At 40.5% G+C, this 27,436-nt stretch overlaps 1 protein-coding gene across 1 annotated transcript in view; it reads right to left on the bottom strand.

Moving 5' to 3' along the window:
• egfra (epidermal growth factor receptor a (erythroblastic leukemia viral (v-erb-b) oncogene homolog, avian)) overlaps nt 1-17,927 on the bottom strand; it is a 43,738-nt gene extending 25,811 nt beyond the window's left edge. Inside the window, exon 1 of the mRNA XM_080861942.1 lies at nt 17,658-17,927. Coding sequence (XP_080718068.1) covers nt 17,658-17,769 — 112 coding nt within the window. The 5' untranslated portion in view covers nt 17,770-17,927. The remainder of the gene's footprint in view (nt 1-17,657) is intronic.
• Between the last annotated feature and the right edge of the window lie 9,509 nt (nt 17,928-27,436).

Raw genomic sequence — 27,436 nt, forward strand, 5'->3', positions numbered from 1 at the left:
AATAGAATAACTTTATTAACCCGATCAATGGAAAATTGTCTTTGGTTCACCATTCATACATACACACATACAAAACAACAATAAATAAACAGTATTGGTAATGACCAAAGTCCTTCTTCCCCCAAAGGGGGTTAATCGGTTGTCTGTCTGTCTGTTTGTTCGCAGCTTAGCACACACAACATGAATATATCTTAAAATCTTTAATTTTTTCAGCTTCTGGAAGCCAAAAAAATTCTGCCAATCCTGCTTCAATCATATGGATAAAGATAATAAAATACACCATTTTAATATGTAATACTTTAAGGTCATGGTCAAAGCTCAGTCATCAGCGTGTTGTATACAAAAGGCTGATGTCAGCATGTTGTAATAAAAACATCATAAAACACCAGAGTTTTAGTAGGCTATGGCCCTTGCCCTTCAGGGGAAGTTGTGCTCTCTGGTTGCTCTTGTTTGCTGTGTTGCTGTAATAAATCAGTGTGTGCAAGCCGTCTTTAATCAAAATGCTATGCTAAAGTGCAATTATTGTTGTTATGCATGAATCTTTAATTTTACTGTTTTGCAAAAAAGCTGAAAATACACCACACAAGTAATGGATTCCTGAAGAGAAAACGTATATTTGCAGTTGAATGTTCTGTTCATTTTTTACTTCTCAGAGAAGTCCTGTGTGCCAGCTCAAATATAGGTGACTTTGGTTTGTTATTTGCCTAATAAAGAACAACATCTTTTATATTTTTTCAACATTTTTTGATGACAGATTTAGAAAAGATTTCTGTTTTTTTGGTTTTTGTTTTTACGACAGGTGCTCTATTAAATTAGTCAAATGCGCTCCTCTTGAGATTTCAAGTCAATGTTCGAGTAGGCAAACTAGTAATCCTGGAAATTGGGCTGGAGAGAATTGAGACTGAATGTCTGTAAAGCATAAATATGAGCTGCAACATCCAGCATTGAAAAATGAAGTCAAGGCAAAAGTGCCAAAAACTGCAATTCCTCCCTTTATAACTAATTCCTGTCTCTATAAAAACTATACTGGTGCTAGTTTTTATGACTCACCTGTCAGCTTAAAGCTGTCAAGGAAAAATGTGTGTGTGTTGCTGGAGGCCGCTAGCAGTTGCTAGGTGAAGATGTACATGTGCTGCACCAAAGGCCTTGCTGCGACCGCTTTGCATTCAATCTCATAGCGTGGTAACAAAACTGTGAAATCACAAACACCGTTTCCCTTGCACCTTTTGAAATAGGTTAGCTGTAGCGGTAAAATGTGTAAGTTTTACTGTGAAGGCGAACGTCTCAGGTTTTGGATTGTGTCATACTTTTTCAAGTTCCACTAAGGCTCAATGACTAGTTCGCATGAGCAGATTCCTTGAAAACTACAGGCAACCTGCTAACAACCAAAGCAATCACAAGGAGGCTTTTCCTGCAACACCATCAACCTCCAGCTACCATTAGCCAACCATTCGGGGAATACACATTTTTCATTAGCAGCCGGTGGTTGCTGATCGGTTTCTAGGCCTGTATGACTGAGGACTCAAAGGAATGGGTCAACGTTTTGGCGAATGCACATTTGTTTTCTGATGTAGGGGTTACATTAGAACATCAACACTCTCTATCCTGGTAAATAATGTTTGCTGAGCTCCAAATCTTGCACTTTTCCTTTAAAAATCTTTAAAATGACACATGAACTAAAGGGTAGGGCTGTGCGATATGACCAAAATCTTATATCCCGATATAAAACATCTATCGTCCCGATAACGATATAAATCACACAAATGTAACATTTTCTGTAAATTCTGTGAATCTCGGGCAGCTCGACTTGCGTGAAGTGTTTCCAGCTGGGCGTCGTGTAGCTGGAGTCGAGTGTTTTAACCGATGCACGATACTATACATTTTTAGACATAAGTTGTAACGGCCGCCGTTTTCTTTGTGAGTATTTATTACACCGCGTGCTGCGGGGAAAAGCCTGTTCTAACGTTTGAGTCTAAGGTTTATTTTTTTAGCACCTGACGGCTCTTTTTTGCTTTTCATCTGTAAACACTCTGCATACTTTTTCACGTGATTCCGTTTATTTTGAAAAGTCTCAACAGGATCTTGAGCTTTATTGTGAAAGGTTTATGTGGAAAATAAACAAGCGGACAAGCGATGGTTTTACCGTCGTTGTTGCTAAGACAACCCATAAAAACAGGCACTTGTCCGTCGGTAGTGTGGTTATATTAAATATAAGAGAAAGAGAGAACTTTAAGAAATTAATATAGCCACTACAGTGACCATCAAAACGATGAAAAAAAATATTGCCGTAAAATTTTGCGACACCACGAAACAAACGATAGCATAAAATGAAACCATGTTTTCTACAGTCAATGAATGAAACGATAGACGTTTTTATATCGTCATCCGATACGACTAAAGGGCTGTCGTATGTTTGTGTTAGCATAAATATTCTTAGATTATATTCGTAGACTGATGTATATAATGTAAACCTTTTCTTTGATGGTTGGCAAAATCATAATTATTTATTGAGAAAATGGGTACAAATTGCAACGGGCCACAACACCACAGTCAAAGCAGACAATATAGTGTAAACATTTGAGAGACATTAACCAAACAGGATGAGATCGAATGTACAATCTTACTCACTAAACCCAGACAAGAAAAGAAAAAGTCAGTTGCACAAATTTACATTTGAGGTCTTATTTGCATGTTTGGATGAAACTTCGCCCCCCCCCCCTTTTAAGGCAATAACGAGTCCTCACGAAAGTAAACCAAACTTCCCTGATATCCCTCTAATGGTTTCCTCCAACAAAGTGAGCCGCCATCTACAAAATTAAATCATAATGCTTTATACCTTTCTGCAGACAACAGAAATGGTCTTGCCGCTTTCTCTTCCTCTCACTCACTACCTGCGATTCAATTATGCTCTGTCCAGAGTCTCATAATTACATTACCTGAAAACGTATACATGATTAAAGGGAGGTAACGATGCTAAGTGACAGGACTCTCTCAAGTCAACAGCATTACGGTAAAATATCTTGCACAATTCAATCTCCAGTGTATCCGCCACTTTTATAACAAATCGATGCCAAGATTAATTCACCTATTTAGAAGTACATGTGTATTGTAAGAGGATAGTGATGGGAAGAGAAGAAGAAACCATCTGCTTTAGTTGGCTTCGGTTTCAAGTTGACGATTACTGGTGTTGTGGTTATTTTAGTTCCTGAACCTTCAGATTTAAGGGAATTATAAATTTCCCAAAGGCAAGTAAGTTAATGATGCAAAAAAAAAAATTCAAAGAAGTACATTCAAGCTCCCTTTTCCCTCGCTTATGTTTTCTGATTGGCTGAGATTGAGAAGGCACTACAAGTGGTCATATGTGCATTCAGTGGTGTTCATTCATATAAACATACTTTGTAGTTAGGATATCAGGAATTTTTAAGTCCTGCTTTTTTTTGCTGAGGGGAAATGCACTCTTCCTTTGCGTGGGAGTCATATCAATCCCTAAGAGAAAACATCTTCGGGCCTCAGAAAAGAAAAAGGGGTCAGTGTGGACTCAGAGGATACCCTCCCCTCCACACACACACATGGAGACACTCTCCCTCCCTATCCCCAATGAATGCAAAAACACAAGGCCCTCTGACATCTCAGGAAGTTGCTCTTGCATGGGGTTAGCTGGCTACCCCGCAACACTGAACCAGATGGTTGTTAACAGTCGTCTTTAGGGAGAGGAGGACACGAAGAATGATTTAAACTGAACTTCATGTACTATTTGAGAATAAGAAGTGACTGAAAGGAAATGACAGGGGGGAAAAAACTGAAACCAAAAAGAACAAAAAAAATGTCAGGACTGGTTTGTGGTTTAGCCAACAGAGAAGTAAATGTGGGACACCCGGCTGTGGGGTCAAACTGTGGAAAGAGGGTGTAAAGCTGAACACTTGACGTATGGCCGTGGATGACCTTTCCCTAAAGACCAACAAAGGGGACAAAACATAGGGGTGGACAGCTGTAGAAGACCAGCAAATGGAGGGTCTTACTCAATACATCACATGTCCTCATAACAGTTCAGTCCCAGTGACTGCATTTGTTGGCCCCACTGCAGATGGAGCGCAGTCAGTGAAGTTTAGCTGTTAAAAGCTCAGCAAAGTGACCAAATAAAGACCAAAAAGGCTCGTGTTTACTCTCTGCTCCTGATGATTCCTCTCTACCAGTCACTGAGACACTCCAGATACCTGTGGCTGGACCCATCATAATGTTTACTCTCCACCTCAGTGTGAGGAAACTGTGGATTTAGGTTCTGCACAAACACAGGAAAAAAGTATGTATACTCACTGCTGCATACTGTGATCAGCATTTTCAAGACCTTAAGGCAGTACACAGTGCTGGAAAGGCTACATTAATGGGATAATCAACTGACCTTTGGGAGAAAGCAGTGAGCTCGATTTATAAACGAAAAAAAAAAAAACTACTACTTTTCCTTAATTTAGGCAACAATAATCAATATTTAATATTAACAACAGGTCAGCTCACAGTGTGTGAAAGGACAAACCTCGACAAAGAAATAACACCTGATTATGAAGTTACCTTGAGCTCCACGAAACTCTATCAGCTCATTGTTTTGGTTTCTCATCCAACAGCTTTACCGTTTTGGTCCAGCAGTTTAGGTTATTGCACAATAATTCCACTGCGCCAAACATGATTTTGCTTAGAAGTTAATAGAAACCAAAACAGAATGAAAGGGACAGTGGATGCCAAAGTTTTGTTTGCCTAGTTGCTTGGAAAAAGAAAATCCTTAAAAAGCTTTGTTTGCTATCTACTGCTTGTGTTTGTTAAATACTCATCGTGTGATTATATGTGTCATTTTTGTGTTTATAGCCTGCTGTGTTGCTGTTGAATGAAATGATGTGTTTTGGGGGGCACCATGGGCAGAAGTCTCAGACAAAGAGAAGGAGAAACTAGAGAAACAAAAGCAACTGTTTGCTGGAGGCAAGAGAGAGAAAAAAGTGTGTTGGTTTTCTTTAACTTTCAGTGAACAAAGTTCACCCAATCCTTAAAAAATAAATATGTTACTGTATGTGCCTATTGACTTACAAGGGGCCTAACTCACTGACTTTCATCCTAGTTATTGTTTGAGCTTCTCCTGTGAATAATCAACATTTCTCTTCATAGTTAACAGAAGAGATAAACCTTCAGAAGGAAATTTGTGGGAAGAAAGTCGATTTTTCCGGAGTGAACTAAACAAAACTGTGCTCCTTCTACTCCAGAGCTGAAACACTTCCTGTATAAATGATGAGTATAAAAGAACAGCTGAAATAATTGAGGAATAGTTTTAATTAGGCGAGTCTCCTTCATAGCCTGTTGGAAAGTCCATTAGTGCTCAGTAAAGGCACCCATCAGCTCCACTGCTGTAACTCAAAACTCACCACTTCATCCCCATTTACATTCCAATAATGCACCCACCATTCCCCTGAAATGCTCCGACATTTAACCCACTTCCTCTTTAACATCCAGACATTCTCCCTATTGAAGACCGTTCTGGCCAAGACAACTCCCAGCCCCCCGACTTTTTCTCCTTCTCTTTCTCCTTCCCTGTTAAAACCATACTACTCTTCAATCCCACAGGAAGCTGGAGAGGAAGACTGAGCGAGTGGGCGTCCAACCCCCCCCCCCAAAATCCTCCTTTCCAACAATCATCATTGAGCCATGCCTGGAAAAGAAGAAATGAGGGTGAGTGAGAGCGAGAGCGAGAAAGAAAACCAACAACCACTAGCAAAAGTAGCCCACACACTTCACACATCGTTCCAGCAAGACAAAGCAGATGTGGATCGGGAAATCCCTGTTGGTTTAAGCATTCCCAGCCCAGTTCAACTGCCCCCAGGTTGGAGCACCTCAACACAGAGGACAGACAGATAACTCTCATCGACTGAAGTCCTCAGTTCATCCAAACAAAAGAGATAAACGCTCTTCGAGACACCCTTTCTGCTTAAGGACTTCTTATTTTTAGCCCGATAGCTGACAGGCTCATTTCTGTGTAGCTCTAGCCACTGCTTCACAGCGCTGCCTGCCAACAACTCTGTTAGAGCCTTAGTCATGTCTCCAGCAATTCTGCCCCACTGGAGTCTTCACAGAGAGTGACCCCATAAAAGGAATATTCTGTAAAAGCCCTGGGGTTTGTGTTAGTAAGCCTTGCTCTGTGGCTCATCCCTTACTCACAAATTCAGCCTGCGCTTTACACATCAGCAGGCCCCAAGTCCACTGATGAGTAGTTTCTTCCTCATCCACATTGGCAGAGGGCAAGTGTCAGGGACAAACGGAGCTCAGGGAATAAGTTTGTACAGCTGAGGAACTCTCATAATTTTTCAGCGCTGTGAAAGGGTATTTAGTTGCGTGTTGTGTTGTACTTGCCAAAAGCATGACCGATTTAATTTGCACAGAAATGCTTTACAGTTGAGCTACGTCTTCCTGGTGACACACAGCTAAAAATGCTTGAGATGCTATGGTGGGCCACTGCCAAGCACATGAATCCAGGGAGTGCTCTGTTAAAACCTTTGGAGTATTTTCATCTCCACAATAGAAGCATGAATAGCAGGGACTGACAGAAAGTGTTGGTAGTTTTTCATCGAACACCTCTCTCCAAAGCCCACAGCTCAGTTTTCTTCCATTGTTAACGTGCGGGGCGTTCTCCTTTTCCTGACAAAAAAAGCACATCACACATGCAGCTCCAAAACAATGTCCAAAGCTTGCTTGCTTAAGTTGATTATGACTGAGGAGGCCACCCCCTCACTAGAGACAGAGAAGGGCGTTTGCACAACCTCAGGCATGAGACTTGGCAGACTAGACTCTTTTCTCGCTATCAGCTACACTGCTGAACACAAGGACCACGGCTCGGATGCACAGTGTATAAAACACACACTACAAATTCTAATGACTACACCAGAGGATGGACGATAAGTGTGCACGCCGGGATAAAAACAAAAAAACAAAACAAAAAAAACTTTCCAACATTAAACCTGCAGAGATAGAAGAAGAAAAAAATAGGCAACCATCTTCAAGCCTTCCCCTATGCCTGTCTTCGAACAGACAGGCATGCGGCCTAAGCATGTCTTTTATACTGGCTAAAAATAAGTTAAAACTCAGTTCTGACTATGCACAAGCCTAAATCCCCACTCTCCCAGGTAGATTTCCTTTAAAATAAACAAATAAAATTAGGGAAATTTGCTTGAGTGCAAATTTCTAGAGCAGGCATAGATAAGTTGACATATCTGAAAGCTCAAGAGCGGCTACTAAATGGACCTTGAGGTTAAACTGACTTAACCTTTAAGCGAGAAGGTCTCTCAAGTGGCGGAAAAAGGAAATCTGAATGTCTCATCTACCATAATCAAAAGCCTCAGTCTAGTTCCTCAGTGAACCTTGTAGTAACCGTGATTTAAACACAGCTCAGCAGATGTAAAGATGCTTCCAACTCCAAACACAGAATCCCATTTCAGATTTGTCACTTTCTTTTTCAAATTGACCAGCAGTTGCCAAACATTTATTACTTTGATCATTTTATAGCTCAGAAGCATAAGGAATCAGTGGATTAAACAGTAACCAACGTGGACAAAAAAGGAAGAAAGAAAGACAGCAAAGACGGCTTTCTAACATCAATATTGTCAGTGACTCGAGTGTTTAAAAGGAATCAAATTTAGTCGCCTGCTTACGTGTCCTCTGACCTGAAAACCCAATTTGGTTTTAAGTATTTTTAATCTTGTGTAAATCTTGGTGACTGATAATAAGAATAATACTAAAACAAGTGGATTGATATGACAAAAAAATAATAATCTCAGACTCCTGCCTAATCAGCTCAGGAAGAGGTTGTTGATGAAGTGGATACAGTGACAGTTCAGCGGGCTAATCCTACTTCCTGGCACTGGTCCAGGTTTGCACTCTCCAGGGCATATCAGCCCTACCCATCCTCCACCCAGCTGAAGTGGTTTGTTATGAAAATGAAAATGGAGGTGTATATATTGACCATTTATCAGTAATGCTTTAAGAGTGATACGATTTGTGGGTATATAAAATATGTGAGCTTGACTAATGGTTTAGTGGGAAGTCTCGCAACGACAGGGTTGGGTTCAATCTTTTTTTATTGAAGGAAACGCTGCCAGTGAAGGAGTGCTAGTTTTTTTTTTTTTTTTTTTTTTTTTTTTTTTACAAGCCTCTGGCTTCAATTATGAAAACATGCAGTAATGAAGATGTTCCGCTCAAAGTCCCACCAGGAAATTAATTCTGAGCTCAACGAAACATTGGTGTTGTGAAACCTACCAGGCAATTAGAAAAGGTACCTCACGAGGGGCGTTGAGTATATTACATTTTAGTGCTGCTGGAGTAAAACAAATCAAGGATCAACTCTGTAGAAGTCACTGCCACAGCTACAATATCATGAACAACGCTGTCAGCTCATCTATAAATGGCTGCGATGAAACACGTTTTACGATGGTGATGAAATCGGCGAGAGGTGATGCTGGCTTCTAAAATGCTGGAACCAAAGCAAGAGAAGAGCTGATCTTCTTTTCCTCCTCTAACACACCCTGCCACAAAACTGCCAACAGTGTTATAACTGCTCGTAACTGAGGCAGAGGTTTATCATAAGGAAGGACGGTTATTCACTTGTCAGAATTGTACTTTACTTGCTATCAGGAGATAACCTGGTGGTAATCACAGAGCTCTTTCTGTTTTGGAGACAAACCTGTAGGCATAAACATAAGCCTCATTTCTTTATGTTTTGCTTCCAATGAGATGTCTTTACTTGTAGTTTTTTAAAGTGATTTTAGAAATACATAATTTGTTCTTTCAACGAATCTCCCAAAAAATGCCAACAATAGCGCAGTTTGAGTTTGATAAGCATAAAAATAGTCTTTTAGCACCAACAGGTTGAATCCCAATGAGCTATTAGCTGAGAACTTGGCATATCTCAGCATGGTCAGCAGTGTGTCCTGAAAAGAATGTGAAGAAACTGGACAAGGACTAAACGATAAGTCCTAATGCATTTGGTGTCCAGCGGTTCTTCTTTTGATATGAATGACTGGCTGAAATTTGTGGTGCAGTAGTCCCTCGTTTATCACAGGAGTTACGTTCTAAAAATAACCCGTGAAAGGTGAAAACTGCGAAGTAGTCAGCTTTATTTTTTACAATTATATATATAGATGTTTTAAGGCTATAAAACCCCTCACTGCACACTTTATACACTTTTGTTAGACAGGCATGAACATTGTCACACTTTTCTCTCTTGTTTAAACACTCTCAAAGTTCGACCTTCGTAGAAAAATAAGTCCAGTATTATAGAATGAAACCAAAGATCAAACCCTGTTTTCTGGTTCAGAACATGGGAATGGAGCAGCTGTGAGAGAATTCAGCATTAATGAATCAATGGTATGGAAGTGATAGAAGCAAGAAGAATAAGTTGAGTAAAGTTTGACTTATCTGAATGTTTTGTTTTCGCTTAATGCGCCTTATAATCTGTAAAATACAGTAACTTCTACCTTCCTTTAGCATGTCCAGAAGTCCAACTTTTTGAGTGATGGTTAGCATCTTCTTCTGCCTTTTGGGTGCTACCACAGGTGCGTTCGACGGTGCAAACGTTTCGTCATCATTGTTGTGTTTGTTGTGGAGAAAACTTACAAACATACAGTACAGCACTTCAGAGTCACCCTGCCAGCAATCAAAGATTTACGTAAATTTGACAAGCTGAACGCATTCTGTACTGTACAGGAGACACGGCACGAGATTGATTGACAATTGTCTACAGCCAATCAGGACGCAGAACACAATGCGCTGTAAAAAAAAAAAAAAGAAAAAGAAAAAAGCATGCAAAATTGCACACAAAAAAATCTGCGAAACAGCGAGGCCACGAAACGTGAACCGCGTTATGGCGAGGGACCACTGTATTAGACTATTGGATGTGCTGCTTTACAATCTATTACATTCAGTTATATCAGTAGACCTGTCCCAGCTTTATTTGTATAGGAATCTGAATGATTAGCTGTACTGATCATTAACACAGTTAAAACAATACTTAAATATCAGTGTTTTAGCACTGTAATATGTAACACTGTGTGCCTTAGTGGAGCTTTTCATTTCCAAAAAAACTCTTATATCTAACTTGGATTTGCTGCCCTGATTCAATATCAGCTGAACTGATTCCGCTATTCACGCAGCAGCCTCATGAATTTGAGCTAATAGGCATGCCTTTCTTCTCCCTGTTGACACAGGGTTGTAAAGTCATGTCCACATGACAAGATAAGGTCAAAGAAGACGACAAAGACTTGAATAAGGAACCCTTTGTCCAGACTTGGGGTTTCTGAGGCTGATGTATTCATGTTTCCTTTTCTTTGTGTGCGTTTCTCAGTCAAGCGCGCACTCCTATTACCTTATTTAGAAGGCAGCCACAAACAGACTATGAATGTTGTTTCATTTCGAGCTTTAAAATTTGCTTTAGGAAAGAATCCTTCCTGTTAGGGAAGCTCACCACAGTTGGCACCCAGTAAGCTCAGATCAATCTTCAATGACAGGAAAAGGAGGTCTAGACTGGAATAAAAGAAATAAGTTAAGAGATTCTGAATGTCTGTAGATGTGAGCATAGCACATGACCACACAATTTTCCTGTGTACATAGAGTTTAAACTAAATTCATGAAGTCAACAAGCCTATTTTATCTTAATGCCGAAGTGTAAGCCGAGCTGAACGACAGAGAAAAGGTAAAAACATCACTGAACCTGTTTTTCTTTTCCACACTGAACACACAGTACATGCCAAATTCTTTGGACAAAACAAGACAAATCCCTTTTGTTTTCTATTTGACTAGAAATTACTCAACAGCACTACCTTTTCAATCTATAAAAGGGAGTCGTCTTGTCTTGTCTGTCTTGATTGACATGACATGCAAACTTTTAATGGAGCATATAATGCCTTAATAACAGAGGAAACACTCTTTTTCATAGGTAATAAAAACTACGGACCAGACAAGCCTGATCAGAACTCCTTTGAAAGGCATCAGGATTTATGTTTGCAAAAAATTAAGCTGATAAAGTTTGATGTTCACTCTCAAGCCAAGCTTTACACAGTCAGCTGCATGAAGTCAATTTAAATCAGTTGAAGCAGAACAATTTTACATCAGTATCTGTCAGCACTGTTAGGAGTGAACATGGAAAAAACAAATCTTTTGAGCAAAAAAATGGACCAAAGCCAATGCACGCCAATAAAAAAAAAATTGCATAATGCTTCTGGTTAAATGCTCTTGGGGACCTCTAACATCCTTTTGTAATCAGGAAGAGAAGCAGGAAAGCCCCTCTCTTTACACTGCAAAGTGGTGAACAATTAAACATCCTGGACCTTTAATGCAATAGTTTTTGACAAACGCTGGGACTCATATACATAACCTGGACTAATTAACCATATTGTGTCACAAGGTCCAAACCTCTAACACAGTCTCACATTAGTGAATCACGCTCAGACCGCACAGGAAGAGCCTAAATGCTATTAGGGAAGCAAGTTTCTGAGATCGGCCACCACCCCTCACAAACAATGCTTTCTTCTGAAATATTCTGAGATGGACATTTATTTGTGAAGCTATTGTTCTCGTCCCTGTAGGGGATTCCTCTTCTAGCCGGGATGCAGTTTGAAGCATCGCGCCTCATAATGACGTGGAGGTCAACAGAGGTGACGACACACCTGCAGGAGGTCTGCAGGATAATGCTGAGAGACTCTCATCTGCAATTTGGATGCTACACTGAAGCGGCAGCAAACTAAAAAAAGAAGACGAGGCCTCTTTGATGAACAATTAAACGAGGACACGGATAACAAAGTCAAAGATCGCACTCCATCCTTCTGATGTTTGTTTGCGTATCCCGACTTTCCTGCTTGTCTCTGCTGCTGCGATTCTTCCTTTGATCTGTGCACAACCCCTGTCCGTCCCATTGACATCTCAATGACATGCACATCTATAGAGCTCCACACTGAATACAAATACAGCAACCTATTTCTTTCTAAAGAAAAACGTGTTTCAGAACAGGCTATGCAGTGTGGCAGAACCATGGCTTTCATTCAGGCTAAAAGCCTGCAGGATGGAAATATGTTCAGCGCCCACTTTCCAGCTAAAGTCAGCTTACTGTTTCAGCAGTTTCACTGCAGCTTAACCCAAGTTTCATATTTACACATGAGGCACTCCTAGAAAAACACTGATTATCAACACACTGTGAATTTCTAGTACATTATGAATCAGATGTGAGCTGCTGTATGGCATGTTTACCAAAGATAAAGACATTTTTCAGCCAAACAAGGGCTTGAAGCATTACTCCAAAAGGAAAAAGAATGAAATCAGACAAAAGTGTGACAATCCCACAACGCCCCTTTCCCCCCCCTACCTCAGCAAAGCATTCTTTAAGACATACAAATGCAGTCATAATAAAACTATTGGAGCTTTGGCCTCCTTTCCCTTTTGACACGACACTGCACTTGATGAGATGACAGATAGCAGAAAGCCTTTTTTTCCAGCTCAACTCTGGGTCTCTTTCCACTGAATACTCCATGCACAACCAGCGGATCATGGAAAGGCCATAAAGTGCTGCGGATGGCTTTGCTACCATAAGTAACCCAATAAGTAACCCACATATCTAGCCCCTTACTCCATGCTGGTTTCTCGTTAATGTATATAAACTACAGAATGGGTAGCATCTTTAGTTGTTGCAGTAAAAACACTGGCTTACTGACTGAGAAAACAAAGTTTTTAAAGACTGCAATCCACGCCACTTGAGGCTGACTCCAAAAGCCAAACAATCCCCATTGCCACTATAAACACATATCTCAATATGAACATTAATCTGCAGCAATGGTTGCAGTTCTTTTTGTTTTGTTTTTTTTAGTATTCTAGCTGTTTGGTTTCAATCTGTCCTCCTTTTGTAGTCTGAATTCTTTTGACCAGTCATGTTTGAGCAAGCCTCAGTTGCCTTGAGGTAAACAGTCTGTATGGTAAGGAGGGATGGCATTTGCATAAATGCTGTGAATATCCATTGGTTACTGTCTATAAACTATCGAGTCTTCAATGAACAAGATTCTGTTTGTGGTGTTGGAGGCTTTTGGAGCATTTAATGGATAATATTGCCTAAAGTCTACACGCTACACCCCAGAAAGCTAATTCTGCTCATCTGGAGAAATGTTTCATCACTCATTGAAGAAACTTCTTTAGGCTTTCGAGGATTTCTGGGTTTATGCTTCATGGTAGTGGAACCGAATGTATAACATTTACAGAAGTGCAATACTACTTGACTTGTAGGTCGACACAATAGATTTTATTGTCTTTTCAGAAAAAAAAATGAGGTAAAAAGAACAAAAGCTGCTTCACTTCTAGGCTTCCTCTTGATGACATGGATGTCTAGCCTCGGGTGCGTCTGCTACACAGCACAGATCTCAGTTGCTCGACAAAAGTATCAGTGCTGCCAGATCCCCTGCTTTCTACAGAGGCACTATTGTCACAGGGTGAAACCGAAATCCTGCACCTCTGCAGCAGTCTATGCTGCTCAGACCTGGTGCAGTTCATCAAAGCAAGCAGAGAAGGCGGAAGAAGGACGAAGAAATTATATTCCTGCTCCCATGGCCCAAACATTAAGGAAAAAAAAAAACAACATGATTTCTGACAATGACTGCAGCAGATGTAAATCTGGGAAGGTCATCAGCGGACCTGCAAGAGATAGCAGCAGCCACAGCAGTACTTGGATCACTCAGAACACTAAAATGCATGCAAGATGTTCTAGGATTACACAAGATCATAAACTATATTTCACTACTAACATTCATCCAATCCTAGAAAAGAAATGGGTTTCTTAAAGTGATGAAAAAAGAAAAGAAAAAAAAACAGATGACTTATGGGGGAAGCTGGCTTGTTACACAGGGAAAAGCACTTACTCAGGATGCACTGCAGGACTGAAATGTTGTCATGAGTCAGCTTAACTTTTGCAGGTGTGCAAGCAGATGTAAATGCAGTGATTGAGGCAGACTTCCTCCTATCTTTCTATCGCTTTCTGTCAAGAACTTGATTAACTTGGGGGGGAAGCATATTGATATAAGCGGGTTACATTGTGTCAAAAGCAAGCGAGGGAGCCTCGATTTGGGATTAAGGATTTAGCTCTTGACATGCTCCTGTGATTAGTTTCATCTTTCACTGGTTAACTCATGTGTCAGTTAGAGTGGCTCTTAGGAAGGTTTTACTGCATATTTCCGGCTTGGCATCATTCTACAAAAAAAGTAGAAGTGCTTAGAAATTTTTGAGTGCACAATAAAAAAAATATATAATCATCGCCTTTGCAGTACAAAGCCAGTCACAAACAGTCACAAAGGAGTAATCATTCTAAAACCATTTAGCGAATGTGAAATAAATCATCCGTTATTACTTGCGGTCGGCTGCTGGGCGAAGCTGTGGGCATTACTCGCAATAACAAACTAATTATGCCAGTGTAAGGAACGAGGAGCTTTTCCATTTTGCAGCAGGAACACAAGAGTGACAGGCGGGCGTCCTGAGGGAAAAGCTTCTGCATTATCAAATCTCAAATTCATTTCCAAAAGCCTTAATGGCCTGTCAGTAGCACCCCTAGAAACAGGTGGGCTAAATGGGCGAGCAAAGTGGAGAAATGTAATAAGCTAAATCATCACAGATGGCAACTTTGGCTGATTTAAATGCTTCTTTGGATTACCGGAGCTATGCCTCCAAAGTAAATATCAGAATCAGAATCAGAATCAGAAAGGGTTTTATTGCCAAATGTTGAGCGGGTTTACAACATTAGGAAATTGCAAACATATTGTTATAAATATGAAGTTATGATTATAATAAATACAAAGTTACATCTGTAATGCTTCTTGAATCTTGCCAGCGACCACAAGTTTGATCTCAACTGTAACGCTCCTAAATCTGATGTAACAGAACTGAAGCACGGCAGTTCTGCATGTATTTTAGCTCTACCAGGTGGCCTCTTCAGTGAAACCTTTAAAAACCTTTTAAAAAAAATGCCGCTGATTGTGTTTCCATGACAGAAACTCAGTTCCAGCACAGAGACCTCTAGGGTGAAATAGGTCACATGATCTGTAAACTTAGATAAAAAAAATAAATAAAAAAACAGGAGTTCAAACACAGAACAATATGCAAAAAAGTTTCCATGATCGCAACCAATTTCAAATTGTTCTAAACTTACATTTTCCTTTCTTTCTTTTTTTGCTTCTTCTAAGTGTAAACCACTGGCCAGATGTTCATTTGCTTCCCAGCAACACAAACACATTTTAATAGGTCAAACAGACACTGCTTAGTTAGACTGACTAGTCAAGCATCCCTGGAAAATGTGCATCTGCCGGTCTTGTTTTTTAAAGTCCAAAGACTACACTCTCCTTGATGTCCTAAGAAAACGACCCTACTTTTTTCTAAAGCTTAAGCTGGAGTGGCATGGTGATGACCATCACTTTACAACAAAAAAGGCATTGGATCAAATCTACCAAACATCTGGGGCATTTACTGGGGAGTTTGTCCTGTGTGGGTACTCCCACAGTCCAAAGACATGAATGCTAGGTTAATTGGTGATTCTAAATTGCCCATAGGTGAAAATATGTCTTTGTCTGTCCAGGATGTACCCCACCTCTTGCCCTGTGACAGCCAGTATAGTTTTCAGAACAAGTGTGACCTTGGAGAAGAAAATGTATGAATATGACATCTCCACAAATATCACAATAAAAATATTGAGAAGGTGTGCCCGTAAAAATGTAAAACATCAGGAAAAGTAATTAAATACTAGAAGGCGTAACACACCCGCGCCCCCATTACTACCATAGTAATATCATGTATATCCAGTCCTACAGTAAGTAGACTGGTATCAGCATGTCTTTACACATACACATGTAAATCTCCCCAAGACAAGACTATAATCCAAGCACTAAACAGCTCAAGTTTTCAAGTGTTCATCATGTAATTATTAATAAACTCACTCCATATTTGGTTTCTTCTCAAGTTACTGGATAAACCTGCAGCACAGCGATGGCACGACCCCCCCTAGTAACTAGTATTTGGACTTTTGATTCCAAAGGAGCGTCATGGAGATGTATTTGCCATCTTGTTCAAATCAATTTGACTGCTCTGGACACTGTGTGCTAGTTAAAACACAGCGTGGCACATAGAAACATCTGTCTCAGCCCCTGGCCAAAAACACACGAATCAACAACAACAACTTGAACTGTCAAAAACATATGTTGCAGCTCACACTTCACTGGAAATTCAAATGGGATCAGTTGTAAAAATAAAAAAAAAAACTAACAAAAAGAAGTGTAATTAAACCTAATAGTACTGCACAGCGTATCTGTCATCACAGCTGCTCATCACTAATCTTCTCTTGTCTTAATAAAATTCCAAAATCCTTATTTACTGTGGGAGACTTGCTGCTGCATGAAATGTCCAGTTTGTTTAGAAGCCCAGAAATATTTAGGGACTCTGTCTTTTTGGCTCGCAAACACTTTTGATTTGTTATGGTTCTCTTCAAAGCGGCACTGGTCTCCACTCGTGGAACCAGACAGGAGAGATGGGGCTTGCACGTGGGCCGGTGGCACTATGAGTACACGCTTATCCGCTTAAAAAGGGGAACAACACTGTAATGAGTAATGATACATGATTCACGAGAATAGGAAGTTAAATCCATTAGGGATTAAAGTGATATGTTTGGTCACGTTCTCTCCTAACATCTCCCCTCTGTGGGTCCTGAGTAACTCAAACCAACAAGGAGTAAATAACATATATATATATATATATATATATATAATTTGTAAGTTTTTGAAAGTAGGCTAACAACTAATGTACTACTGATTTTTCAAATAACTCAAGGATACTGAAAATAGCGGGAGAAAAGTAAAGGAACAGTCATAACACTGCTATCTTTAAAAATAATAAGACTACTTTGACCTTATTTTCAGGGCCAAAAGAACACTTAAACAAAACCCAACTTCATATCGTTTGCGCAAGTAGACTACGGAGAATGTTCGAGCTGATCTAGGATCAGATGTTTATCACGTCTGAAGATGCTTAAAATACTAACAAACAAATGTGACCGCTGGCGTGAGATCTGGTCTGTGAGAAAGGATAAGAAATCCACATTTATGAAGTGTACTTCAGCATATGCCAGTAAGAGTTTTGTCACAAAACGGAGTATGGAAAGCTCACACAGTGCTCGCACATTTCATAAACAGACGAGATTAAAAGGCAGAAATTTCCCAAATCCACATCCGTTGCCTGCCTGCATGATCCTCAGAGTGGTGCAGATTTTCTCGGTACGGTCAGTGCCAGATTTTTTTTGGTGGGGAAAGATTTGAACAATTGACTAAAAGGAAAAATCACTTTTTTTCTCGTTTCTTTCTTTCTTTAAAAAAAATAAAAAATAAAATCGGTGTGTTCGTTTTCAGTGACTAACCTCTTCTGAGCCCCTCTGTAGCTTTAACCAGGTTACAGCCGGAGCAGCGAGACTGTGAGAAACTTTCTCCACCCTCCTATTCTGGATCAAGTTTCTCTGCGGCTTCGTGACCGGCCCGAGATTTCTCTGTGATTTTAAGTTAACGCTGACAGAGAAGAAAGTGAAAGCCTGCTTACCATTAAGACCCAACTACGTACACCTCACATACCTTTATTTTGCGCCAGACCGCAGAAGCTCAGCCAAAGCAGAGACGTGAGACTGATCCACTTGAGAAAACGGGCTGCCATCGTGTTATTTTGAAGCTCCCGGTGAGGTGTCATTCCATGCCAACAAGCCGAGATATTCCGCTTTCCCAAAACTTAAAAACGTCGCCTTTCCCTCTCCCTCTCTGCTCGTTGAGTAAAACAGACTTTTCCTTCTGTGGGCAACTCAAACTTTGACAGCTCCTCCTCCTCCTCGCAGATATCTTCACCAGTCCCAGCTCAGGCAGCGACTGAGGACAAACTACTGGCTTGATCTGACGTCACCACGAGGTAGGACAGATGCGCCTCTCGCGCAGGTACACGCCGGATGTACAAAGAACTGCACAAACCAAACAGGAAAAAACGAAAAAAAGGGGGAAAGAAAGGCAGTGTTTTCGGAAAATGGACTGCACTGTAGAAAAGTGGCCATAATGTGAGCTACAGCGTGCATTAAAACATGTACAAATAAAAAAAGCTGAATAAACTTCCTTGAGCAAACAAAGGCAATAACAGTAGCTCAGTAGCTGCAGAACAGAAACACCGGCTTTTATGGTCTGTTTTCTTAGTTTGGTGAAGAAAAAGACAAACAAGCAAAAGAGGAAGATGTCCCTCATAAAGTCATTGACAACCTGAAAGAGCCTCGCCGATATTCGATGAATGGAATATCAGCTGTTTTCTTTCATCAGTACATTTTAATTTCTATTTTTGAAATTTGTCATAAATACGAAAATAAATAAATAAATAAGCAAAAGGAAAAAAAAAATCCTCGTTAATTTTGTGCCAAAAATGATTGTATTTAAATTGTGGTAAATGAGTTGTGGACCATATTTAGCCAGAGCATAGAAGGTGCAATCAGTTTTTTTGTTTGTTTGTTTGTTTGTTTGAAAGTGACTTTTATATATCCTTTATTTATCTGGGTAAATAAAAGTGTAATTGACATTAAAAATGTCTTCATCAACAGATGAGACCAGTGGAAATTGAAGCAAATAACACATCAGAGTCATGAAGACACTTGGAAAACAGGCTATTTCTTTATTTTATATATGTCTCCCTAAAAAATCTTCTTGACTATGGTCAGCATTTGCCATTACACATAGAAAATAGAAACACTGCTTTTTGGCACAAAACAGTTACACCGCGTTGGACCGCATTTGCCTTCATAACCACCTTAATTGTTTGTAGCATAGATTCAGCAATCCGCTGGAAACATTCCCCAAAGATTTTTGTCCATATTAAGCATGACACAATCGCTGCAGATTTGTCGGCTGCATATCCGAAGTTCCTGTTCCATCACATTCCAAAAGTCCTCTATTGGACTGGAATCTGGTAACTGGAGGCTGTATAAGTACAGAGGACATATTGTTATGTTCAAGCAATCAGTTTGAGAAAATCTGAGCTGTCTGATGGTTGTAAGAAGCCATAATAAGATGGACATGGTCAGCAACGATCCTCAGGTAGGCTGTGGCTTTTGAAGGATGCTCAGTTCAATTCAAAATCCTGCTCCTCACATACAAGGTCTTAAATAATCAGGCCCCATCTTATCTTAATGACCTTATAGTAACATATCACCCTATTAGAGCACTTCGCTCTCGCACTGCAGGCTTACTTGTTGTTCCTAGAGTATTTAAAAGTAGAATGGGAGGGAGAGCCTTCAGTTTTCAGGCCCCTCTTCTGTGGAACCAGCTTCCAGTTTGGATTCAGGAGACAGACACTATCTCTACTTTTAAAATTAGGTTTATAACTTTCCTTTTTGCTAAAGCATATAGTTAGGGCTGGACCAGGTGACCCTGAATCCTCCCTTAGTTATGCTGCAATAGACGTAGGCTGCTGGGAGATTCCCATGCTGCATTGAGTTTTTCCTTTCCAGTCACCTTTCTCACTCACTATGTGTTAAGAGACCTCTCTGCATTGAATCGCACCTGTTATTAATTTCTGTCTCTCTTCACAGCATGTCTTTATCCTGTTTTCCTTCTCTCACCCCAACCAGTCGCAGCAGATGGCCCCGCCCCTCCCTGAGCCTGGTTCTGCCGGAGGGTTCTTCCTGTTAAAAGGGAGTTTTTCCTTCCCACTGTCACCAAAGTGCTTGCTCATAGGGGGTCATATGATTGTTGGGTTTTTCTCTGTATCTATTATTGTACGATCTACTGTACAATATGAAGCGCATTGAGGCGACTGTTGTTGTGATTTGGTGCTATATAAATAAAATTGAATTGAATTCAGTTGTGATGAGCCTCAGTTTCTTGTTCTTTACTGACAGGTATGACACGTTGTGGTCTTCTGCTGCTGTGTTGTGCATTCAGAGATGCTCTTCTGCACACTTTGGTTGTAATAAGTGTTCATTTCAATTTTTCCTTCCACTCAGCTTATAGCAGTCTGGCCATTGTCCTCTGACCTGTGGCGTGAACGAGGCATTTTTGTGCAGAAAACTGCTACTCACTGGATTTTTTTATTTCTCTTTTCCAGACCAGAAAAAGACCCTGGAGATGGCTTTGTGGGAAAATCTCAGCAGACCAGCAGATTCTGAAATACTCAGACCAGCTCGGCTGACCTCAACACCTAAATCACATTTCTGCCCCAGTCTGATACTCAATTTGTACTTCAGCATGTTGTCTTGATCATGTGTACACTGAGTTGCTGCCATGTGATTAGCAGATTAGATATTTGGATCAACAATCAGTTGAGCAGATTTACCTGATAAGGTGCCCAGTGAGTGCAATCATACTGAAAACTACAAAAATGTATAGCTGCATTAAAATCAGACTGATATTTATTAGTTTATATAGTAATTGATGATATCTAATCAAAATCAAATACATATTCACTTTAAAAAACAAATAAATATTTTCTGAATTGCAAATAAGGATAGTACAAAATGGTTAAACATTGACTGGTTTTCCAGTACTTCCTGCTGGTTAAGCCAATATTTACTGAAAGGTGGCCACATTCCTTGGCCCAGTTTTCTAATGCGGCTTTAACAGAGACTGGTTCTGTCTGTTTTTGGTGTGATTTCAATCCTTTGGTGTTTTTTATGTAATAACACTGAACCAAGTGGCTGCAACTGGACTGTAGAGAGACAAATATGTACGTACAGCATTGTTTTACAGCCAAACGCCTCCTTACTGGTGGATTTTTGTCACTTTGCAGAAGACCTGGATCTATTTTAAGTAAACACCTAGGCAGAAAAAGCTAGTATGATGATGACTCATCCATGATACCAAGGCCTATAACTTTTAGAGGCCTCACTGAATGTGCCCATAAAAACAAAGCCAACAGTAAGTTTTGACATCCTGTTTCGATGTTATCCGTATTCATTTGGCGATGTATGAAAGACGGTTGTCAGAATCAGTGTCAAGCAGGGGTTGAATGTACAAAATGTCTTGAGAGTGCTGACAGAGTGTCTGTCTTATGAGAGCTGAGCCTAATTGGACGTCAAGCTGCTCAGATGTGTTTGTTGTTGTATATCAGACTCTATGGGGACAGGAGTGATGGAAATCATTTTTCACACTGGTGTTTATTTCATTATCGCAGCCTAATGGCACAGCAAAGCGTCTTTGCTCGTACTGTTGGAGGAAGAGGTTATTGTGTCTGGTGAAATTATAACCATTCTCCTCGAGGAGAAATTACCTAATGCGAGGCTAACGTTTCACTTGAGACGGCACAGTGAGCTTTTGTTCCCTGTGCTATAGTCATAGTGCAACTGTCAATTTGACTGTTCTTCGTATTGTGATTGCTAAAAAAAAAAAAAAAAGTCAGTGGCCCTTGTTGTTTATGAGCATTTGATCCACAAGCAAAACCTGACTTAGTTCTTTGTTGAGAAACCTTTGTTGACAAACACAGCAGGAACACGTTTCTTATAGATGTCACCAGGTTTGCACACATGCAACCGACCACCTGGTATTGAGGTGAAAAGGAACGCGATTTGTCCCTTTCTTCAGTTAGAATGAAAAAAAAAACACAAAGCTGGAGTTATTCTTTGTCTTTACGCTGCTGCCTCTTCTTCTCTCATCCTCTCCCCCTCTCTCTCCTGTTGCTACTTCAATCATGAAACTGATCAGTGATCAGCTGATCGGCTTTTCTGTCACCACTAGCCTCGTCTCTCTTGTTTGTTTATTGCCCATTTTGCGCCAGAACGAGGAAATCAGCGGATGTCGCGTGAAACAACAGCAGTACGTTTAAGCTTGATACGCTGTTGTTAGAATTTATTTAATATTAATTTCTAGTATCAGCTGATGTTTGCTGGAGCCACATCGGTAAAAGCTGCTGGTCATGATATCGGTTTGGATATCTGTTGAGAGGGAAATGTGAAGATGAAACCAGGAGATGTCCTTACTTAATCAGTAGAGCTGAACAGGTGATGGAGAAACAGGTTTACCTTTTAGGTGACATGAATGAGTTGAAGGGAAGTGGTGAACTGTTTCTGAGAGACAAATAACCCCAGGATACTTTTCTAAGTAGCTGACAGCTGGTAACTGTGCAGAGGAGGATCTAGCAAAATTTTGACAGGGGGGCAGGCAGGACATTAACAGGGAAAGAGGGGCACAAAGAAATAATTTTCTTTCTTATTCTCATTTAAAATATCTAGCTTTTAATACATAATATTCAGAATCTTACAACCAAAGTGGTCATCTGATGTACAATGTATAGAAATCATACATATATACGAATAAGATAAGATACCAATAAGACCAATATTGTAAACTAAGGAAACACAATGAAGATATAAATTGGTACAAAGTTCATAAAGCGAGCGATTTTACCAGGGAGGTAAAATATTCCTGTTGTACTTTCAGTGAAATAAATTTCACTAAAAGATTCAGAGGAACGCTGGTTTGAGTGCGGAGTCAAGGAGGCAATTTACGTGAAAAGGTAAAGACCATCTCTGAATCGAGGAGGGGGCCTAAGGGTACATCTTTCGCCATCTTACAATGCTGAGATTGCAGCCATTCCCCAACTGTCTGTGAATGGTACTCATGGCCATTGATCAGTGGGTTTTGGTCAGTGGTTGTTGATCAATGGTCATGAGAATTTGCATAATTAAGATTAAGGAACTGACCTCCCAGCCAATTGTTCTTCAGTGGGCTGGTTTCAGTCATTATGCAAATGTACTGTTTATATGATTGGGGAAACTGGCAGTCAGCTGAGACTGAAGAAGTGACAAAACGTTTCTCCCACAAAACGCTACGTCCAGATGAACAGAATCAACTTTTGGAGATTTACTTACCTGGATGATTGAGCATGCATCATAAGGTTTGTCTCACACTCAGCCACAGTTGAGGCAGAGAGGAAAAAAAGGGGGAGAGAAATCACCTCGGCTTCTTTCCAGAGACCAATTTCTACACCAGTGGCCAATATTTCAATTATGAAATGTTTCACAGTCTGAAAGAAAGGCGTTGCAGTCGCCATCCACATTCTGCTCTGAGGCTCTGTGTGTCTTGGAGAGCTGACAAAGCAGAAACACTGAACAAACAAGAATAATGGCCAGAACCAGGAAATCAAAACAGAGTAAGATAAAGAAAGAGAGAGGCGGACGTGTTCAGAGGATGAGAGATGACAGCTACGGCTGGTAAAATAATTGCATGTGCTACCTTGTAATAGTCTCACATTTTCCATCTCTCATGCTAAATAAGCGCTGCGTGTTGCGGTATTTGTTCCTCAAGTAAGATTATAGATTAGCAGTACGAGTTAATTAATCAAGCTCATATTCGCAGCTTGAGGTCTTTGAAGTGCAGTAAAAGTTGAGCAGTATAAATAATCCTCAACCTCTAAAAACATTTCTTTGACTAATGTTTATACAAGGACTCTTATTAAGTGGTTCAACGAGGCAGAACTGGTACAGTATGTGACCATGTTTTTGATGGAGATTACCCCTTTATCCCTAAGGTCTTATATCTGATAAGCATGACAAAGCCCAGGTGGGCTGGCAACATCCCAAAATATATATAGTTTTAAAACAAGTGCAACAAAATAACAATCCCCACTGCCGCTGCTGCTGTTGTTATGTCGCTGTGCTGTTTCTTGTACATGGCAGGGTTGAGACTGCGCTGAAGAAGCAAAAAAGAGGATTAAAAAATACGGGATCATACAGGATCAGCTGTCACTCGGAGCCATAGCATCCCTAGTGTAACAGCCACTATGGTGTGGTGTCCCTTTAAGACACCCAAGTCGAGGGTTGATGGTGTCATCAGTTTGTGCCGCTGCTCTCTCTCTCTGTGATTGTGGGGACACGTGCCTTCACGCTCGTGCTTAACGAGAGAGGGACTTATGTTTTCTTTTCCAGACCCTTTTTTTTGTTTTGTTTGCAGCGCTTGGGTTGTATGAACGCTGGGCATTTTGTTGTTGAGCCACAGCCGTTCAGCCGGGCTTTTATACGGTTGCTGAAGAGTGCGTATTAAAGAACCACCGTGGATTACTGATACCAGCGTGGGTGTGTATTCTTCCGCCTAGCCAGCTAGGCGTTTTGCCGCCTCTTCTCAACCACACAACACAACACAACCCAACGTTACAAAATGGCGCCCGAACATCTTCTCTTGGACCTCAGTATGCAGTATCTTCGAGCATCTGATGATTGGTACATAAAAAGGTACGACGCGGCAAAGTGGCTGTCCGCCATGTTTCGCGGGAACGGACCAGGCTGGCCTGGACGAGGACGTCGGGAGGATCAAAGGGTCGCGGTGGTGCATTTCCATGGCAACGACTGGAGCTGCTCCAGCATGGTTTGTGGACTGTGGCGCCGTTCTCTGTTTGGCCTCTTCGTCGTGGCTCCATTGGTGGTGCGTGGACCTGCGTTTCCCGGGCGTGGGTTCGATGCAGCTTTGCCATAGTTCCTGAATTTGCATTTTTTTTCTTATGTATTTCGTGTTGGTTACTGTTGTAACATGACTGTTGTTTGGGTTTTCTACAGTACTTTCTGGTACTGTTTTCACATATTATGCTGTCTGTTGCAAGTTTGTGAAGTAGAAGAAACGCAATGAAAGAAAAAGGGAATTTCATTCTGTAATTGTCCCGGCTATGCTAAGTTTATTTTCTTTCTTTAACATTTATTTAAATGGACATTCACCATGTGGGACACTGTCATGTATGCCAGTTTGTCAATATTGCACTGTACATTTCCCTGTTTTGGTTTTAACTTCTTATCCTGCTGACCATGTATGGAGGCTGGTTAAGTCTGGACTGTACCAATGCTGTACAGGTGTGTAACAATTCCTCCACGACCTGCTTACTACCTAAAGTAGCTATGTGTGGTGAAAGGGGGTAGCGGGAGGAGGGTCACCTGGGTCCGGCTGAGGGCAGCCTTTGTTTAACCCGGGGGGAATATGTAACAGCCACTATGGTGTGGTGTCCCTTTAAGACACCCAAGTCGAGGGTTGATGGTGTCATCAGTTTGTGCCACTGCTCTCTCTCTCTGTGATTGTGGGGACACGTGCCTTCACGCTCGTGCTTAACGAGAGAGGGACTTATGTTTTCTTTTCCAGACCCTTTTTTTTGTTTTGTTTGCAGCGCTTGGGTTGTATGAACGCTGGGCATTTTGTTGTTGAGCCACAGCCGTTCAGCCGGGCTTTTATACGGTTGCTGAAGAGTGCGTATTAAAGAACCACCGTGGATTACTGATACCAGCGTGGGTGTGTATTCTTCCGCCTAGCCAGCTAGGCGTTTTGCCGCCTCTTCTCAACCACACAACACAACCCAACGTTACACTAGTTATGATCCAAAGAAGGAGGATGCAGATAACCAACACAAATGAAGCAGTTTAGTAGCATAGCAGCAGTTTTTGATCTTCTACAAACTTTAGCTGGTTCCAGCTTCTCAGACGGGAAGTTTAATGCTTTCTTTTGCTCGTGTGATAGATTAACACAAAACAAACTATGTTTTGGCCTATTGTTTGAGTGGGGAAAAAGTAATTTACAATGGGCTGTCAGAAATGATACTGTGTTTTTACATTGTCCTCACAAAAGGATGCATTTTAATTAAGCTGGAATAAAACCCTGGGAAAGCTCTACTGTTTTGCATTTAAATGTGAGACACCTTTCCCCCCCCCTAAATTAGATATAAGGCACAACAATAAGTAGATCATTTATTTGAGAACTCACGATTACCTTTTTGTAGAAAGCATTATTGTACATTAGGTGCTTCTCCTGGAAAATGATGAGCGGAACCATCAAATTTTGTTTCAGCATCTTCATAATGCAGATTAATCTGCTTTGAGTGTATAGCATTAACTCTTTGACTCCTTCCTGTGAATCTCACTGCTCTAGTTTGGACTGTCATGGCTGCCATATTCATGACATGTGAGATACTGCAAGGCTGAGATTAGATGTGAGTGAATCCCTAAAAGCTTTAATAATAGCATGATAAATCCTGTCTGCAGTGGTATGGTTGAAAAGCCCCAGGCATTCACAGCAAACTGTCAGCCACCAATTAATTAGGTTTAATTAGAGAAGCCAGTGAGATTACCTTGTATCGCACCATCTGGCCCCCCTCAAGGCGAGTCTCCTTAAGCTAAACTTAGTAAATAAAATAGTAAAAGGCAAATATTTGATTTTAGGAATTGTTTGTTTTGTAATACCGAGTTCACGTGCACACGCACAAACAAACACACGCGCGTGTGCTCGTGCATGCTCGTCTTATTGCATTATGGTTTACCTCTCCTGATGAGGCCCCTGGTCTTTGGCCCTGAGCCACGTTCAACTTGTCGGAGCATGTGGTCTCCATGACATCTCAGTGCGTTACACAGTAAACACCTCAAAGTAAATGAATGAACGGTTTTAAACCAATGACCGTCCCTTTCTCAACTTCTCAACCAGTCACATCCTGTTTCAAAACATGGAACAGCTTGTTCACAGTTATGAGTAATGGCAATAATCTCCTGAAGGTTGTGTGTGCTCAGGCTTCACAGGTAATTTAGCTGTGTAGCTCTAGTATTGTGATGTGTGCAGCTAAGATGAAGAAGCCATACTGGTAGTAGCACTTTACAAAATATATAAGTGTGTGTAGTAAACGCATACACCAACAAAGTAATACACATATGTTAGAATACAATAGAATAAAATTCAACTTTATTGTTATTGCACATGTCACAAGTACAAGGCAACGAAATGCAGTTTGCATCCATCCAGAAAGTGCTTTAGCAATAATATAGATATATTACAAAAAAGGGTCTATTATAGGTATGTTACAATGTACACGGTATGAAGGTTTGTTATGAATATGCTATAACTATAAGTATGTACAGGCTATGAACAGGATACAAATATGAAAACTATACAGAAATATGAAATATTAACTATATAAGTTATAAACAGTTGTAAAAAGTTGTAGAACTATAATTATTGTTTTGTACAGAATGATTGTCTATACAGCATTTACAGTAGTGCAGTTTAGATTAGTGATATGTGGCTAATTTCTATAGTGGGTATATAAAGTGCAAGTGGTTGTGAGTGGTGGTTCAGTCCATGTTTGTTTTTGTCCATTGTGTGTGTGTTCAGTTATAGGTGGGTGTGTGTGTGTGTGTGTGTGTGTGTGTGTGTGTGTGTGTGTTCAGTCCATGAGTTAAATGTGGGTCAGATGTCAGGAGACAGAGTTCAGGAGTCTGACAGTCTGACATGGAGTCTTTTATGATTAAAAGATCAGATTCACTAAGAATATGTTCATTTTTGATGTTTTGAGTATATTTAGTCTTACTCATGGCTCAAGAGTGGCTCAAGAGTTGAGCCTTCCAATTACAAGTTCGCCTTGTAATCGGAAGGTT

This window comes from Rhamphochromis sp. 'chilingali', assembly GCF_963969265.1.
Source record: "Rhamphochromis sp. 'chilingali' genome assembly, chromosome: 16".
Lineage (NCBI taxonomy): Eukaryota > Metazoa > Chordata > Actinopteri > Cichliformes > Cichlidae > Rhamphochromis > Rhamphochromis sp. 'chilingali'.